Raw genomic sequence first — 13,279 nt, 5'->3', positions numbered from 1 at the left:
GAGAGATGGTGAAGGACATGGAAGCCTGGCATGCTGCACTGTAAAGAGTCAAACCAACTGAGAATTGAACGACAACAACAAGCCTTGTCTCTCCAGTGGAAACTCGAAAAAGGCTTCCCCATGCCTGCTCCTGCTCCTTGAGCACAACCTCGTGCTCCCCCCTGGGCCCTGCCCTGATGAGGGACCATGTATTCTTGGAAAATGAAAGTAATAAAAGTCTCTTTTCAATGGAATTTACTCTTTGTCATAACAAAGATACTGTCATAACACAGTCATCTCTACAAATTAAAAAGTTAAAACCCCTGGGTGGAAATGAGACAGATTTGGAATCAAGAGTTTCCAGGGAGAAGCAGACAGTGATGTCCCCACATCTGTCCTCTGGGCTCTGCATCCTCGGGTGAATCTCGTCATGACGGGAGCCAGGCTCAGCCACACCCCTCAGCCCAGGTCCCTAGTGGCCGCCACACCTGCAGAGCCAACAGAGTCTCAGGTCAGAGAAACAGACCCATTTCATTCATTCTGGGCTCTGCCTCAAGGCATGTGCAATCTTAGTTCCCCAACCCCGGATCGAACTCCTGCCCCCTGCAGTGGAAACTCACAGGCTCAACCACTGGACCGACATGGAAGTCCCTGGAGAATCACACAGTTTAGCTCCAGGCAGGACAGGACCGCCCAGCCCCACCGGCAACTCCAGAGCCATTCCCCGGACTTCCCCGCAGGGAGACAGGGGTGCTCACCTGGTGTAGTAGGTCCAGGTGAGGCCATAGGTGAGGAGGAAGCCAGCCCCCATGAGGGCCCCTCTGATCAGGGTGAGGACCAGGGGCCAGGAGCCCTGCTGCTCCTCAGTCTCACAGCTGCAGGGAGGGGGGCTTTCTGGGGAAGGGAGAGGGGGTGAAGCTCAGTCCCCAGACCCAGCCCTCCCAAAGGCACACACCTGCCCAGGCTGCCCGCCCCCAGCACCTGCCCTGCAACTCACTCTGCACAGAGAGGCTGAAGGAAACTTGCTGGGAGCCCAGTGGGTGCTGAGCTTGGCAGGTGACTTCTCCTCCATCTCCGACCCCGACACGGGGTATCTCCAGGACCCCGGGGGCTGAGCGGTGGGAGGGACTCAGGGCTTTTCCCTCCCAGAGCCAGCTCAGCATGGCAGGGGGGTTGCTGTCGGCCACACAGACCAGGCGCAGGAACTGGCCCTCCAGGATGGGCAGTGACGTGCCATTCAGATCTGGGTGAGAGATGCACCGATGAGTGGGTGGAGCCAAGGGCTGTCTCACCCTCGCTCCACCCACTTCCTGATGCAGAAAGACTGCCGGGTGACAAGGACCCAGGATGAGCTCACTGAGGCCGATGAGGCAACAGTCCTGGTGCTCTTTGCAGGCTCCCAGAAGAAATGGGAGCTGATCTGAGGGTGGAAGGGAGAGAAGTGGGTGGGAAGCTGACGGGAAGATGTGCCAAGAGAGAGACAGCCTGGAAGATGGGGAGAAAGGCACGTGGTCTGCATCGCGGCAGAGAGGACCTGGAGCAACAGAGACACGATAAGAGTGGGAGAGAGAAGGGAGGGGCAGATGTGCTGGAGCCCTGACAGCAGGACTGAGAGCGCTGGGCTTTGCTTCAAGGTGACGGGCAAGCAGTAGGAGCCTGTGAGAAGGGGAAGCTTCAGTGTCGGTGCGGACTCTCAGGACCCTGCTGGGGCCAGGTGGGGCCCTGGACTGCACATGAGACAGGAGGCGGGGAGGCTGAGGGAGGAGGCTGATCAGTGTGGCCCAGGGTCCAAGACAAGACTGCAGCTGGCTCTGGGGCCAAGGGCATGTAAAGGGGGAAGTGATTTGAGCAGTGAAGCTCTGCAGAAGTCCCTGAGTCATGGGTGCAGCTGGTGAGAAAGGGTGATGGGTAGAGGGCCGTCCAACCACAGCCCGGTTAAGTGGGGGACAGGGTGCAGTTGACAGGCATCAGCAAGAGGTGGTTCTGTGCATGCTCAGTCAAGAGTCATGTCTGACTCTTTGGGACTCTATAATCTGTAACCTGCCAGGCTCCTCTGTTCATTGAATTTTCCAGGCAAGAATACTGGAGTGGGTTGCCATTTCCTGCTCCAGGGAATCATCCCAACCCAGGGTTCCAACCCCTTTCTCCGGCATCTCTTGCATTTCAGGTAGATTTTTACTGTCTGAGCCACCAGGGAAGCCCAGGAAACAGGGGTGGCTCCTGGCAAAGATGGTGAGGGCGCAGGTCATAGGAGATGAGGACAGACAGAACATTTTTTTTACAAAGAGCAGAACATACACAGTAATACAAATCACAGAGACAAAAGTGGAATGCTGGTTCCCAGGGGCTGAAAGGGGAAGGGGGTACGGAGGCTATATCTGATGGGTTTCAAGTTTCAATTCTGCAGAATGGACAGGGTTGTGTGGATGGGTTGCACAACACCCTGCCTAGATGGACTTCCCGCAGCTGGGCTCTACCCTTAAAAGTGGTGAAGATGGTAACTCTGATCTTCTGTGTGGTTTCTCACAGTTAAAACTAAAATTTTAAACAGAATAAAAGGAAAGGGAGCAGGCAAAAGTAATAGTCAATGGATGCGAGACATTGGGGAGAGAGGAGGACAGGTCCGGAAAAGTGAGGGCCTATCTCATCTCCAAGCCCTCAGCCCTGAGCTGGCAGAGACCTGCTGCCATCACAGCCCCAGAGGAGAGACCATCCTTCCTACCTGTCAAGCTTTCCTGAGATATTCTCATGGTCACCAACCGTGGAGCATCTGGGAGGAAGACGGGAGAGGCAGGGAGGTGTCAGTGCTCCACCCCAGGAGCCACCTGAGAGGATTAGCTTTATTCCCCCAATCTCAGCTGGAAAGGGATGCAGGGACGCCACCCGCCTCCTGCCAACACCGCCCCCAGGGACCCCGCCACCCCTCCACACTTACAGGAGACGTTGAGCCGGACGGTTGTCTCCAGGGTCACCTGAGATCCTTGGAGTGTCACCCGACAGGTGAGGTTGGTGCCATGGTCCTGGGGCCTTGGGGTGAGGGTGAGCTCTGAGGAGTGGAGGGTGTCTGGGTTCATGATGTCAACTGCCTCCCCCACCCAGGAGAACAGGAGAGGGTGTCCCTCACCAGATGCTAGTGACAGGGTGCAGGTCAGTTTTGTGGGGCGACCAGCCTCCAGAGGTTCTGGAAACAAGATGTAGGGTTTCCATGGTGGGGCTGAGGAAGAGAGAGGGAAATGCCTGGGCCCCATGAGGGCATGGGGACCCAGAGGAGGACCCTCAGAGGGACCCGTGCTAAAGGCCACAGCTCACTCCCAGTCCTGGGTCTCTTCTGCACTCGCACATCCCAAGACCTGGGGTGGTCCTACGTCCTGTTCCTATTCTAACAGGAAGGTCCCCAGGTCCCAGGGTCCTCTCCTGGGCTCCTGCCATACCTGTCACCTGCAAATTCAGCTTCTTATCTCTGTAACTGTATTTCACATCGTCTCTTTCCACCCGGAAATAGTAGACTCCTGTGTCGCTCATCCTGGCGTCTCTGATGCTCAGGGAGCAGTCGTTGTCGCTGGGGTCCCTGAGGAGGCGGAATCGGCCCCGGGTCTCCATCTTCACTCGCCTCTTCGGGTTGTTGGTGGCCACAGGATCACTGTGTGGGCCATCCCCTTCCCGGAACCAATAGATGAAGGGTTCCATAGAGGAATACCAGGAGCTCCAAGGGTAGGAGAAGTTGCAGGGCACGAGGACGCCCAGGCCTGCCTGCACGGTCAGGGATTCCTGCACTCGGAGCCTGTACCCTGGATTCTCCTGCAGGGATTCTGCGGACACGGAGGCTGAGCTGCAGCTGCAGGCCCCTCCCTACCTGAGCCACCCCTCCTCCACCGGTGACCCCCCTCCTCCCACGCCGCTCACCCCCCCACAGCAGGGGCAGCAGGAGCAGCAGGGGCACCATATCCGAGTCCCCCGGGGTCCAAGTCTCTCTGTTGCGGAAGTTAGTGCCCCGAATGTGGGGTGGGAACCAGGAAGCCCCAACAGGAAGTCAGTTGCTGCCAGAACAGAAGGGAAACTCGGAAGCTAAAGGCTGTGGGGTTGGGGTGGGGGCTGCAGTGTCATGCCACCCCTCACCCCCCACCGCCTCCCCATCCCCCCTATACCGCAGGGGGTGATCATGGGACCCCCAGAGTCCCAGAGGCTTCCCCGCACGGGGCTCTGACATGATCGCCTTCCCAGTGATGTTCGCGTCCACCGTGGGTTGCCCAGCCTGCAGCGCCGCAACCAGAAAAGAGAAACGAGATCGGATCCATTCGGAGCCACCCACCCTACAGCAGAAAAACTGGACTTTCAGGAAAAGATATTGAAAATTTTTTCAAATATGTTCCACTAGGGTCAGAAAACAAGCTTCCTGACCCAAATGCAGTGGAGGGCGGAAGCCAGGCAAGAAAGCTGAAGGTGAAAAGCTCCTTTGCCCAGAAGGGTTTTCATGACATGGCAAACAGGGCTGTGGGTCTTCCTGGATCTCAGGGTCTGTTGGACCAGCCCTGGGGCAGAAGACCATGAAAAACGGAGTGGGTAAAGGGAGACGCTTGCTCCATAATTGGGGACCCTAGGCTAGATCTTACCTGAAACACAATTCAGGACCCATCACTCTTTCTTCATCATTAAGAAGGCTGAGTGCAGAAGAATTGATGCTTTCAAACTGTGCTGTTGGAGAAGACTGTTGAGAGTCCCTTGGACTGCAAGGAGATCAAACCAGGCAATCGTAAAGGAAATCAAGCCTGAATAGTCATTGGAAGGACTGATGCTGAAGCTCCAATACTTTGGCCACCTGATGTGAAGAGCCGACTCATTGGAACAGATCCAGATGCTGAAAAAGACCTTGATGCTGGGAAAGATAGAAGGCTGGAGGAGAAGGAGATGACAGAAGACGAGATGGTTGGATGGCATCACCGACTCAATGGACGTGAGTTTGAGCAGGCTTCAGGAGATAGTGAAGGACAGGGAAGCCCTCCTTCTGCAGTCCATGAGGTCTCACCAAGAGTCAGACACAATTGAGAGACTGAACAACAACAATCTTCACAGCCTTGTTTTCAAAGCCACAGGAAGGGCTCGAGCCACATGTGGAAACAACCTGTAATGTTACTATTCTTTAAGGGAGAAATTTCATGAAGATTTCCTAAATATGACAATAAACATATATATTTGAGACACTCCCAGGAACAGGTTGTGAGAACAAATGAATATTGGTTTTATATTTATTTGGACATATGTTTACATCTTTGTTTCTTAAAAAATAAACACCATTAAAAGAAGGAGGGATAAATTGAGAGATTGGGACTGACATATACACACAACTGTGTATAAAATAGATAACCAACAAAGACCGACTGTATAGCACAGGGAACTCTACTCGGTATCTTGTAATAACTTATAGTGGAAATTAATCTGAGAGAAATATACATATATACTGAATCACTGCTATACTGTGACACCAACACAACCTTATACATCAATTATACTTTAATTTTAAAAATCATACCCAGAACAAAGAACTCAATAAGAAAAAGATTGCCCAGTTTTTATTTTTAAATGGGCAAAAACTCAAACAGGAATTTCACAAAAGGAGATATTCAAATAGCTCAATATCACATTGCACATAAAGGAAACAAAAAGGTAAGGAGACACTGCCACAGTGGAAGGCAGGACTGAAAACTGAGCCTGCTGCGAATACAAGTGATGCTGAGGATACAGACAGCTCAGAACCCTCAAATATGATGCGGGGATGGAAATTCACTTGACCACTCAAGAGAACCCTTTGAAGGTACCTTCTAGAACTAAATATATGCCAAACTTATGACGAAGCAGTTCCATACCCACCAGGAAAACTTGCTAGCCTTCCTATTTTCATCACAACATTCATATCAACGATATGTTGAAAGAGCCAAAACATGGAAACAAATGCAATGTCATCGTATTTTAGGGTTCATACATAACTGGAGGAATAGTCATACATAAAATACCACTTTCAAGACAAAAACCGTAGCAAAACCAACAATGAGTTATTGATACAAAAACATGGATAATCTCATACTAAGTGAGGTAAGTCAGAAAGTCTCCTTTCAATGGAATTGACTCTTCCTGTTGTCACACAATCAACACAAATAAAAGCTCATGGATGCAAATAACACAGGGTTTGACTGGAGAGTTTCCAGGGAGAAGCACCCAGTGATGTCCCCACATCTGTCCTCTGGGCTCTGCATCCTCGGGTGAATCTCGTCATGACAGGGAGCGAGGCTCGGCCACACCCCTCAGCCCAGCTCCCTAGTGGCCACCACACCTGCAGAGCCAACACGGTCTCAGGTCAGAAATGCAGATGCATTTCACTCGTTCTGGGCTCTGCCTCAAGGCGGGTGGGATCTTAGTCCCCAACCTGAGATCCAACCCCTGCCCCCTGCAGGGGAAACCTGGAATCTTAGCTACAGGACCAACATGGAAGGCCCTGGAGAGTCACACAGTTTAGCTCCAGGCAGGACAGGACCGCCCAGCCCCACCGGCAACTCCAGAGCCATTCCCCGGACGTCCGCGCAGGGGGACAGGTGTGCTCACCTGGTGTAGTAGGTCCAGGTGAGGCCATAGGTGAGGAGGAAGCCAGCCCCCATGAGGGCCCCTCTGATCAGGGTGAGGACCAGGGGCCAGGAGCCCTGCTGCTCCTCAGTCTCACAGCTGCAGGGAGGGGGGCCTTCTGGGGAAGGGAGAGGGGGTGAAGCTCAGTCCCCAGACCCAGCCCTCCCAAAAGCACACACCTGCCCAGGCTGCCCACCCCCAGGACCTGTCTGCAACTCACTCTGCACAGAGAGGCTGAAGGAAACTTGCTGGGAGCCCAGAGGATTCTGCGCTCGGCAGGTGACTTCTCCTCCATCTCTGACCCCGACACGGGGTATCTCCAGGACCCCGGGGGCTGAGCGCTGGGAGGGACTCAGGGCTTTTCCCTCCCAGAGCCAGCTCAGCGTGGCAGGGGGGTTGCTGTCGGCCACACAGACCAGGCGCAGGAACTGGCCCTCCAGGATGGGCAGTGACGTGCCATTCAGATCTGGGTGAGAGATGCACCGATGAGTGGATGGAGCCAAGAGCTGTCTCACCCTCGCTCCACCCACTTCCTGATACAGAAAGACTGCCGGGTGACAAGGACCCAGGATGAGCTCACTGAGGCCGATGAGGCAACAGTCCTGGTGCTCTTTGCAGGCTCCCAGAAGAAATGGGAGCTGATCTGAGGGTGGAAGGGAGAGAAGTGGGTGGGAAGGTGACGGGAAGATGTGCCAAGAGAGAGACAGCCTGGAAGATGGGGAGAAAGGCACGTGGTCTGCATCGCGGCAGAGAGGACCCGGAGCAACAGAGACACGATAAGAGTGGGAGAGAGAAGGGAGGGGCAGATGTGCTGGAGCCCTGACAGCAGGACTGAGAGCGCTGGGCTTTGCTCCAGGGTGACGGGCAAGCAGTAGGAGCCTGTGAGAAGGGGAAGCTTCAGTGTCGGTGCGGACTCTCAGGACCCTACTGGGGCCAAGTGGGGCCCTGGACTGCACATGAGACAGGAGGCGGGGAGGCTGAGGGAGGAGGCTGATCACTGGCCCAGGCTCCAGGACAAGACTGCAGCTGGCTCTGGGGCCAAGGGCATGGAAAGGGGGAAGTGATTTGAGCAGTGAAGCTCTGCAGAAGTCCCTGAGTCATGGGTGCAGCTGGTGAGAAAGGGTGATGGGTAGAGGGCCGTCCAACCACAGCCCGGTTAAGTGGGGGACAGGGTGCAGTTGACAGGCATCAGCAAGAGGTAGTTAAACCTGCAGAACATCTCTGGATGGACAGAGTAGAGACAGGACGGGGGGATCAGGATGCGGGCACGACCACAAGCGGAGACTCGGGATGGGAGGAGTCCACCCAGGAAGGTAAAGAGAGGTTGGAATGGGGTCCAAGGTGGAGCTGTGGGCAATGGGAACAGGAGTCCCTCTGAAAGATGATGACATCAGAGCTGAAGGAGGGTTCCTGTCATAGGAGTTGATGACAGCCAGAAACATTAAAAAAAAAAAAGCAGAAGCTAGAGTAGTCCATCACAGACACTAAAAGCGGAAAGCTGGTGGCCAGGGGCTGAAGCGGGAGGGGACGGGGACACTGCACCTGGTGGGTTTGGCGTTTCGGTTCTGCCAGTCGGGAAGAGCTCTGTGGATGGGTGCACAGCACTGTCCCTGGACCTCACCCTACTGAGATCTACCCTTTAAAGTGGTCAAGATGGTAACTTTGATCATCTGTGTGTTTTCTCACAGTTAAAACTAAAATTTTAAACTAAGAAAAGGAAAGGGAGCAGGCAAAAGTAATAGTCCATGGATGCGAGACACTGGGGAGAGAGGACAGGTCCAGAGCTTGGGGGCTGAGGAGTGAATGACCGTCTCATCTCCAAGCTCTGAGCCCTGAGCTGGCAGAGACCTGCTCCCATCACAGCCCCAGAGGAGAGACCATCCTTCCTACCTGTAAAGCTTTCCTGAGATAGTCTCGTGATCACCAACTGTGGAGCATCTGGGAGGAAAATGGGAGAGGCAGGAAGCCATCAGTGCTCCACCCCAGGAGCCACCTGAGAGGATGAGCTTTATTCCCCCAATCTCAGCTGGAAAGGGATGCAGGGATGCCACCTGCCTCCTGCCAACACCACTCCCAGGGACCCCACCGCCCCTCCACACTCACAGGAGACGTTGAGCCGGACGGTTCTCTCCAGGGTCACCTGCGCTCTCTGGAGTGTCACCAGACAGGTGAGGTTGGTGCCGTGGTCCTGGGGCCTTGGGGTGAGGGTGAGCTCCGAGGAGTGGAGGGTCCCTGGGTCCATCTCGTCAAGGGTGTCTCCCGCCCAGGAGAACAGGAGAGGGTGTCGCTCATCACAAGGTAGCGACAGGCTGCAGGTCAGCTTTGTGGGGTGCCCAGACTCCAGAGGCTCCAGAAACTGGATGTCGGGTTTCTCTGCTGAGGTTGAGGAGGAGAGAGGGAGATGCCTGGCCCCCGGGGTGTGGGGACCCAGAGGGGGACCCTCAGAGGGACCAGTGCCTCATGGCCACAGCTCACTCCCAGTCCTGGGTCTCTCCTGAACCCTAAAACCCCAAGACCTGGAGCAAGGAGTGGTCCTAAATCCTGTTCCTATTCTAATAGAAAGATCCCCATGTCCCAGGGTCCTCTCCTGGGCCCCCTGTCATACCTGTCACCTGCAAATTCAGCTTCTTATCTCTGTAATTGTATTTCACATTAGGTCCTCTCTCCACTCGGAAGTAGTAGATTCCTGAGTCGCTCAGCCTGGCCTCTTTGATGCTCAGGGAGCAGTCGTTGATGCTGGGGTCCCCGACGAGGCGGAATCGGCCCCGGGCCTCTGGCTTCTGTCTTCTGTTTGGGTCGTTGGTGGCCACAGGATCACTGTGTGGGCCGTCCCCTTCCCGGAACCAATAGATGATGGGTTCCATAGAGGGATACCAGGGATACCATTGGTAGGAGAAGGAGCAGGACACGCGAAGGTACATGCAAGGCTCCACCGTCACCGATTCCTGCACTCGGAGCTCAAACCCCGGAAGCTCCTGCAGGGACCCTGGGGGACACAGAGGCTCAGCTGCAGCTCCAGCCCCTCCCCACGCGTGCCCCCCTCCCCCAGCCGTGAGCCCTGTCCCCCACCCCTCTCCCACTCACCCCCCCACAGCAGGGGCAGCAGCAGCAAGGGCACCATGTCAGCATCCGCCAGCACAGAGCCGGTTCAGGTCCCTCTGTTGGGGAGCGAAGCGCCCCGAACGTGGGGAGTGAACGAGGAAGCTCCAACAGGAAGCCAGAGGGTGACGGAGAGGTAGCTCTTAAGATCCATGGAAGGGGAAGTTAGGTACCACGTACCGAGGGTGGGGACTGTCTGAGAAATCTCGTTTCCCCATCTCTCCCATTTGCACCTTCAAACTGTGAGCCTAAAACATGAGGCTGGAGACTCCCAGGGCCCGATTGCTGCCCGCGCTTTCCCCGTGTACCGCTTTCTACACGGGGTGGGGTGGAGGGTCACCTGGCTAGCTCCCCAGGGATCAGAACCCCTGGGATGTCCAGGAGCAAATTCATGGTCAGGTGTGGAGAGGAGCCCAGGCTGAGCATCCAGGAGAGGAAGGGCTGCCCCCGACCCAGGAGAGACGCTGAGATCTCAGGGACAAGTGCATCTAGATCCCCTGAGATACGGTCCCCATCGGAGCCTGGAGCCTCCTGACCCCTTGGAGTTGGGTCCCCATCCCCATCAGTGCCCTGGTCCCAGGCAGGCTCAGATTCCAGTCCTGCTGTTGGCGGTTAAAGCCACCTGAGCACCCGGGGGTTTGGAATGCAGAAGCTGAGGGCATAGAGTGCCCGGTTGGGAACCCAGACGCCTGCCACTTCACCTGCCATGTATTCAATTTTCCCAGAGTGACTTCGCCTCTCTGTGCCTCAGTTTGCTCATCTGAAAAACAGAGAAACTAGCAGAAATGCCGATTAAATGAGTTCATGTGTGTCACGTGCTTAGGACAGAACCGGGCACTGGTACTTGTTCGTTCAACTAAGGCTTTGGGGACACAGAGCTTCTGCACGCTCCCAGGCTCTGTCTAGGCAGATAGAGAGCAGAGCAGGGCCAGCCCCACACCCCACCTCGCCTACCTTCGGGGGTTACCTGGTCATTAGCAGGGAGGGCAGAAGCATCACTAGGCTGGAAGGTCAAGACCCTGCCCTTGAGACAGACTGGGACCTAGGACCCTTTATGGCAGTGCTTGTACCTGGACAAACATCTTCCAGAGTGACAAAATACAAAGAAACTATAAGGGACTAAAAATAACTCCAGGCATCTGCAGCTGGTGCAAATCATGAGCAATAAGATACAAAAAGACCAAAACCTAACTGCCCCTTCTGCTGTGTAGGGAGCAAAAACAGGCTACTGGGCCTGATCCCTGCACCCAGCACCACAGAGGCGTGGGCAGACCACCTAAACCATGCCTCTGGCCCCACCCACTGATCCACCCTCCCTCATCCCATTTAAGGGACCAGCTCTCCCGACCTCAGAGTCTCAATAAAGCCTGCCCTGAATTTCTTCTCTGGCCTCTCATCCATTTCTTTTGATTAGAGAGCCCAAGGACGCAGTTCCATAACACTCTGTGATTACGTCATTCTCTTACCCCATGCTCTGATTCATCTGTCAGAGGCGGGAACACAGATAAGATCAGTTTTTATCCGGAAGGAAGTTACATCTAGAAGCCACAACCTGTAGAAAGAAGGACCATGATTTTGAACAGAAAAGGAAATTTTCCTGTAACCTTGTTACTGAAAACAATTTGGCCTGTCTGAGGAACAGTCAAGTGCTGGAGTTTGAAGGGAGAAAGGTTTGCTGCAGGGCCATGGAAGGAGATAGGTGGCTTCTGCTATAAAACCCCCTGAAATCCACAAAGGGTTTCAGCAAAGCATTTTTAAAGGCCAAGTGAAGGAGGGTTGCCCAGGGTGTGTGATCAACTCGTGCACAATTCTTTGATTGATTGATGGTGATCAATACTTAGGTGTCAGAAGATCTGGGGGCTACTTGCTCCCGATCTTCAAGTAGTTAATTTCTTCACTTTGGTGGCAATTTTTAGCATCTGAAAAAACTTAGGAACCCGGGAAGACACCCTGGAGGGGGAAATGGCAACCCAGTCCGGTATTGCCTGGAGAATCCCATGGACAGAGGAGCCTGGCAAGCTACAGTCCATCAGGTCGCCATGAGTCGGATGCGATGGAGTGACTTAGCACTCACGCACACACGGATGAGATCCTGCTGTCTGGATACTTCAGAGAGGGGCTAGAGCAGAGGGTGTGGGGGAGGGTCTCTCCCAGGAAGGCCCCACAGGATGCTTGCTCAGTCGCCAACATCTCTAGGGAAGGAAGAGTGTGGATTGGAAGTCTTCAGAGCTGAGTATGTGGTGAGAGCCTGCCTGAGAACAGGGCCAGCAAAGCTACAGGGTTAACAACTTTTTTTTTTCAACATATTATATATTTTCCTATGCTCTTTAAAAAAAAAAAGTCTGTTTATTTATTGGCCGTGGTGGGTCTTCGTTGCTGCACAAGGACTTCCTCTAGTTGTGGCAAGTGTGGGGCTGCTCTTCATTGTGGTGTGTGGGCTTCCCATTCCTGTGGCTTCTCTCTCGTAGTTCAGCACAGGCTCTAGAGTCGGGGCTCAGTCGTTGTGGCACACGGGCTTAGTTGCTCCTCCTCATGTGGGATCTTCCCAGACCAGAGATCGAACCCGTGTGCCTTGTGTTGCAAGGCGAATTCTTAACCACTGGACCCAGGGAAACCCACCCCCTGTTGTTTTTTTTTTAAGGAGCTTGGTGACATTGACCAAGTTCCAAAGCCCTCAGTATCTGAAGCCATTGTGTCTGTGTGTGTGCATTTAGTCACTCAGTCGTATTCGACCCTTTGGACGGTAGCCCACCAGACTCCTCTGTGCAGGGGATTTTTTAAACAAAAAACTACATATGCACGATGGACTACTACTCAGTCATGAAAAGGAAGGCGTTTGAGTCAGTTCTAATGAGGTGGATGAACCTAGGGCCTATTATACAGAGTGAAGTAAGTCAGACAGAGGAAAACAAATATCATATATTAACACATATATATGGAATCTAGAAGGATGGTACTGATGAATCTATTCCCAGGGCAGCATTGGAGATGCAGAAATAGAGAACAGATTTATGGAAACGGGCCAGGGGGAGGAAGGAGAGGGTGAGACGAATTGGAGAGAGTAGCATGGATGCATACACACTAACATATGTAAAATAGATAGCCAGTGGAAATTTGCTGTATGACTCAGGGAGCTCAAACTGGGGCTCTGTAACAACCTAGAGGAGTGGGAGGGGGTGGGAGGTGGGAGGGAGGTTCAAGAGGGAGGGGACATATGTACACCTATGGCTAACTCATGTTGATGTATGGCAGAAATGAAACCAATAATGTAAAGCAATCATCCTTTAATTAAAAATAAATAAATTTTATTTTAAATTGAGTTTTAAAAGGAAAAAAGAATATACTGCAATGGGTTGCCACTTCCTACTCCAGAGGATCTTCCTGACCCAGGGGTCAAACCTGGGTCTTCTGTGTCTCCTGCATGGCAGGTGGTGTCTTTACCCGCTGAGCCCTCAGGAAGCCCGAAGCCCGTATACTTCAGAGATCTTCAAGTTAAGTGAGTCAATACTCTGTTTTCCCGGTCAGGTCAACTGGAGCTGGAATGATCTCGCATGTGCCTAACATAACCTTGCCCCTCACCGCCAGGCCC

General features: G+C 53.7%; 2 protein-coding genes across 7 annotated transcripts; both read right to left on the bottom strand.

Annotated features, from left to right (window-relative positions):
* Window positions 1-217: 217 nt before the first annotated feature.
* On the bottom strand, window positions 218-4,032 carry LOC102285281 (sialic acid-binding Ig-like lectin 14). 5 transcript variants are annotated; one of them, XM_014481243.2, is made up of 7 exons: window positions 3,883-4,032; window positions 3,411-3,788; window positions 2,915-3,193; window positions 2,702-2,749; window positions 977-1,222; window positions 738-873; window positions 218-467 (listed from the first exon to the last, which is right to left on the bottom strand). In XM_014481243.2, exons 1-7 carry the CDS (start codon window positions 3,920-3,922, stop codon window positions 452-454), a joined length of 1,143 nt encoding a protein of 380 aa, XP_014336729.2. In that variant the 5' UTR covers window positions 3,923-4,032; the 3' UTR covers window positions 218-451. The 5 variants fall into 5 exon arrangements, with proteins under 5 accessions (XP_014336729.2, XP_070243078.1, XP_070243080.1 ...); XM_070386977.1 differs by having other exon boundaries at window positions 2,915-3,160; XM_070386979.1 differs by having other exon boundaries at window positions 2,915-3,025.
* Window positions 4,033-5,197: 1,165 nt separating this feature from the next.
* On the bottom strand, window positions 5,198-11,350 carry LOC102285007 (sialic acid-binding Ig-like lectin 14). Of its 2 annotated transcripts, none has more exons than XM_070386982.1 (7): window positions 9,676-11,350; window positions 9,197-9,577; window positions 8,695-8,967; window positions 8,482-8,529; window positions 6,812-7,057; window positions 6,574-6,706; window positions 5,198-6,304 (listed from the first exon to the last, which is right to left on the bottom strand). In XM_070386982.1, exons 1-7 carry the CDS (start codon window positions 9,710-9,712, stop codon window positions 6,289-6,291), a joined length of 1,134 nt encoding a protein of 377 aa, XP_070243083.1. In that variant the 5' UTR covers window positions 9,713-11,350; the 3' UTR covers window positions 5,198-6,288. The 2 variants fall into 2 exon arrangements, with proteins under 2 accessions (XP_070243083.1, XP_070243082.1); XM_070386981.1 differs by having other exon boundaries at window positions 5,211-6,304; window positions 6,574-6,709; window positions 9,676-10,985.
* Window positions 11,351-13,279: the final 1,929 nt, after the last annotated feature.

The sequence above is a fragment of the Bos mutus genome, chromosome 18 (assembly GCF_027580195.1).
Source record: "Bos mutus isolate GX-2022 chromosome 18, NWIPB_WYAK_1.1, whole genome shotgun sequence".
In the NCBI taxonomy this organism is placed as follows: Eukaryota; Metazoa; Chordata; class Mammalia; order Artiodactyla; family Bovidae; genus Bos; species Bos mutus.
Note: the sequence above shows the minus strand (reverse complement) of the source record. Positions and strands in the feature narration are given on the sequence as shown.

What these genes read in the sequence shown, in the direction of transcription:
- LOC102285281 (XM_014481243.2), bottom strand. Translation starts at nt 3,922, where the DNA reads ATGGTGCCCCTGCTGCTCCTGCTGCCCCTGCTGTGGGGGG. An exon ending in GCTGCCCCTGCTGTGGGGGG is followed by an intron (nt 3,789 to 3,882) that starts GTGAGCGGCGTG and finishes CCGTGTCCGCAG; the next exon opens with AATCCCTGCAGGAGAATCCA. An exon ending in CTTCAGCCTCTCTGTGCAGA is followed by an intron (nt 874 to 976) that starts GTGAGTTGCAGG and finishes TCCCTTCCCCAG; the next exon opens with AAAGCCCCCCTCCCTGCAGC.
- LOC102285007 (XM_070386981.1), bottom strand. Translation starts at nt 9,712, where the DNA reads ATGGTGCCCTTGCTGCTGCTGCCCCTGCTGTGGGGGG. An exon ending in GCTGAATTTGCAGGTGACAG is followed by an intron (nt 8,968 to 9,196) that starts GTATGACAGGGG and finishes CCTCAACCTCAG; the next exon opens with CAGAGAAACCCGACATCCAG. An exon ending in CGTCCGGCTCAACGTCTCCT is followed by an intron (nt 8,530 to 8,694) that starts GTGAGTGTGGAG and finishes TTTTCCTCCCAG; the next exon opens with ATGCTCCACAGTTGGTGATC.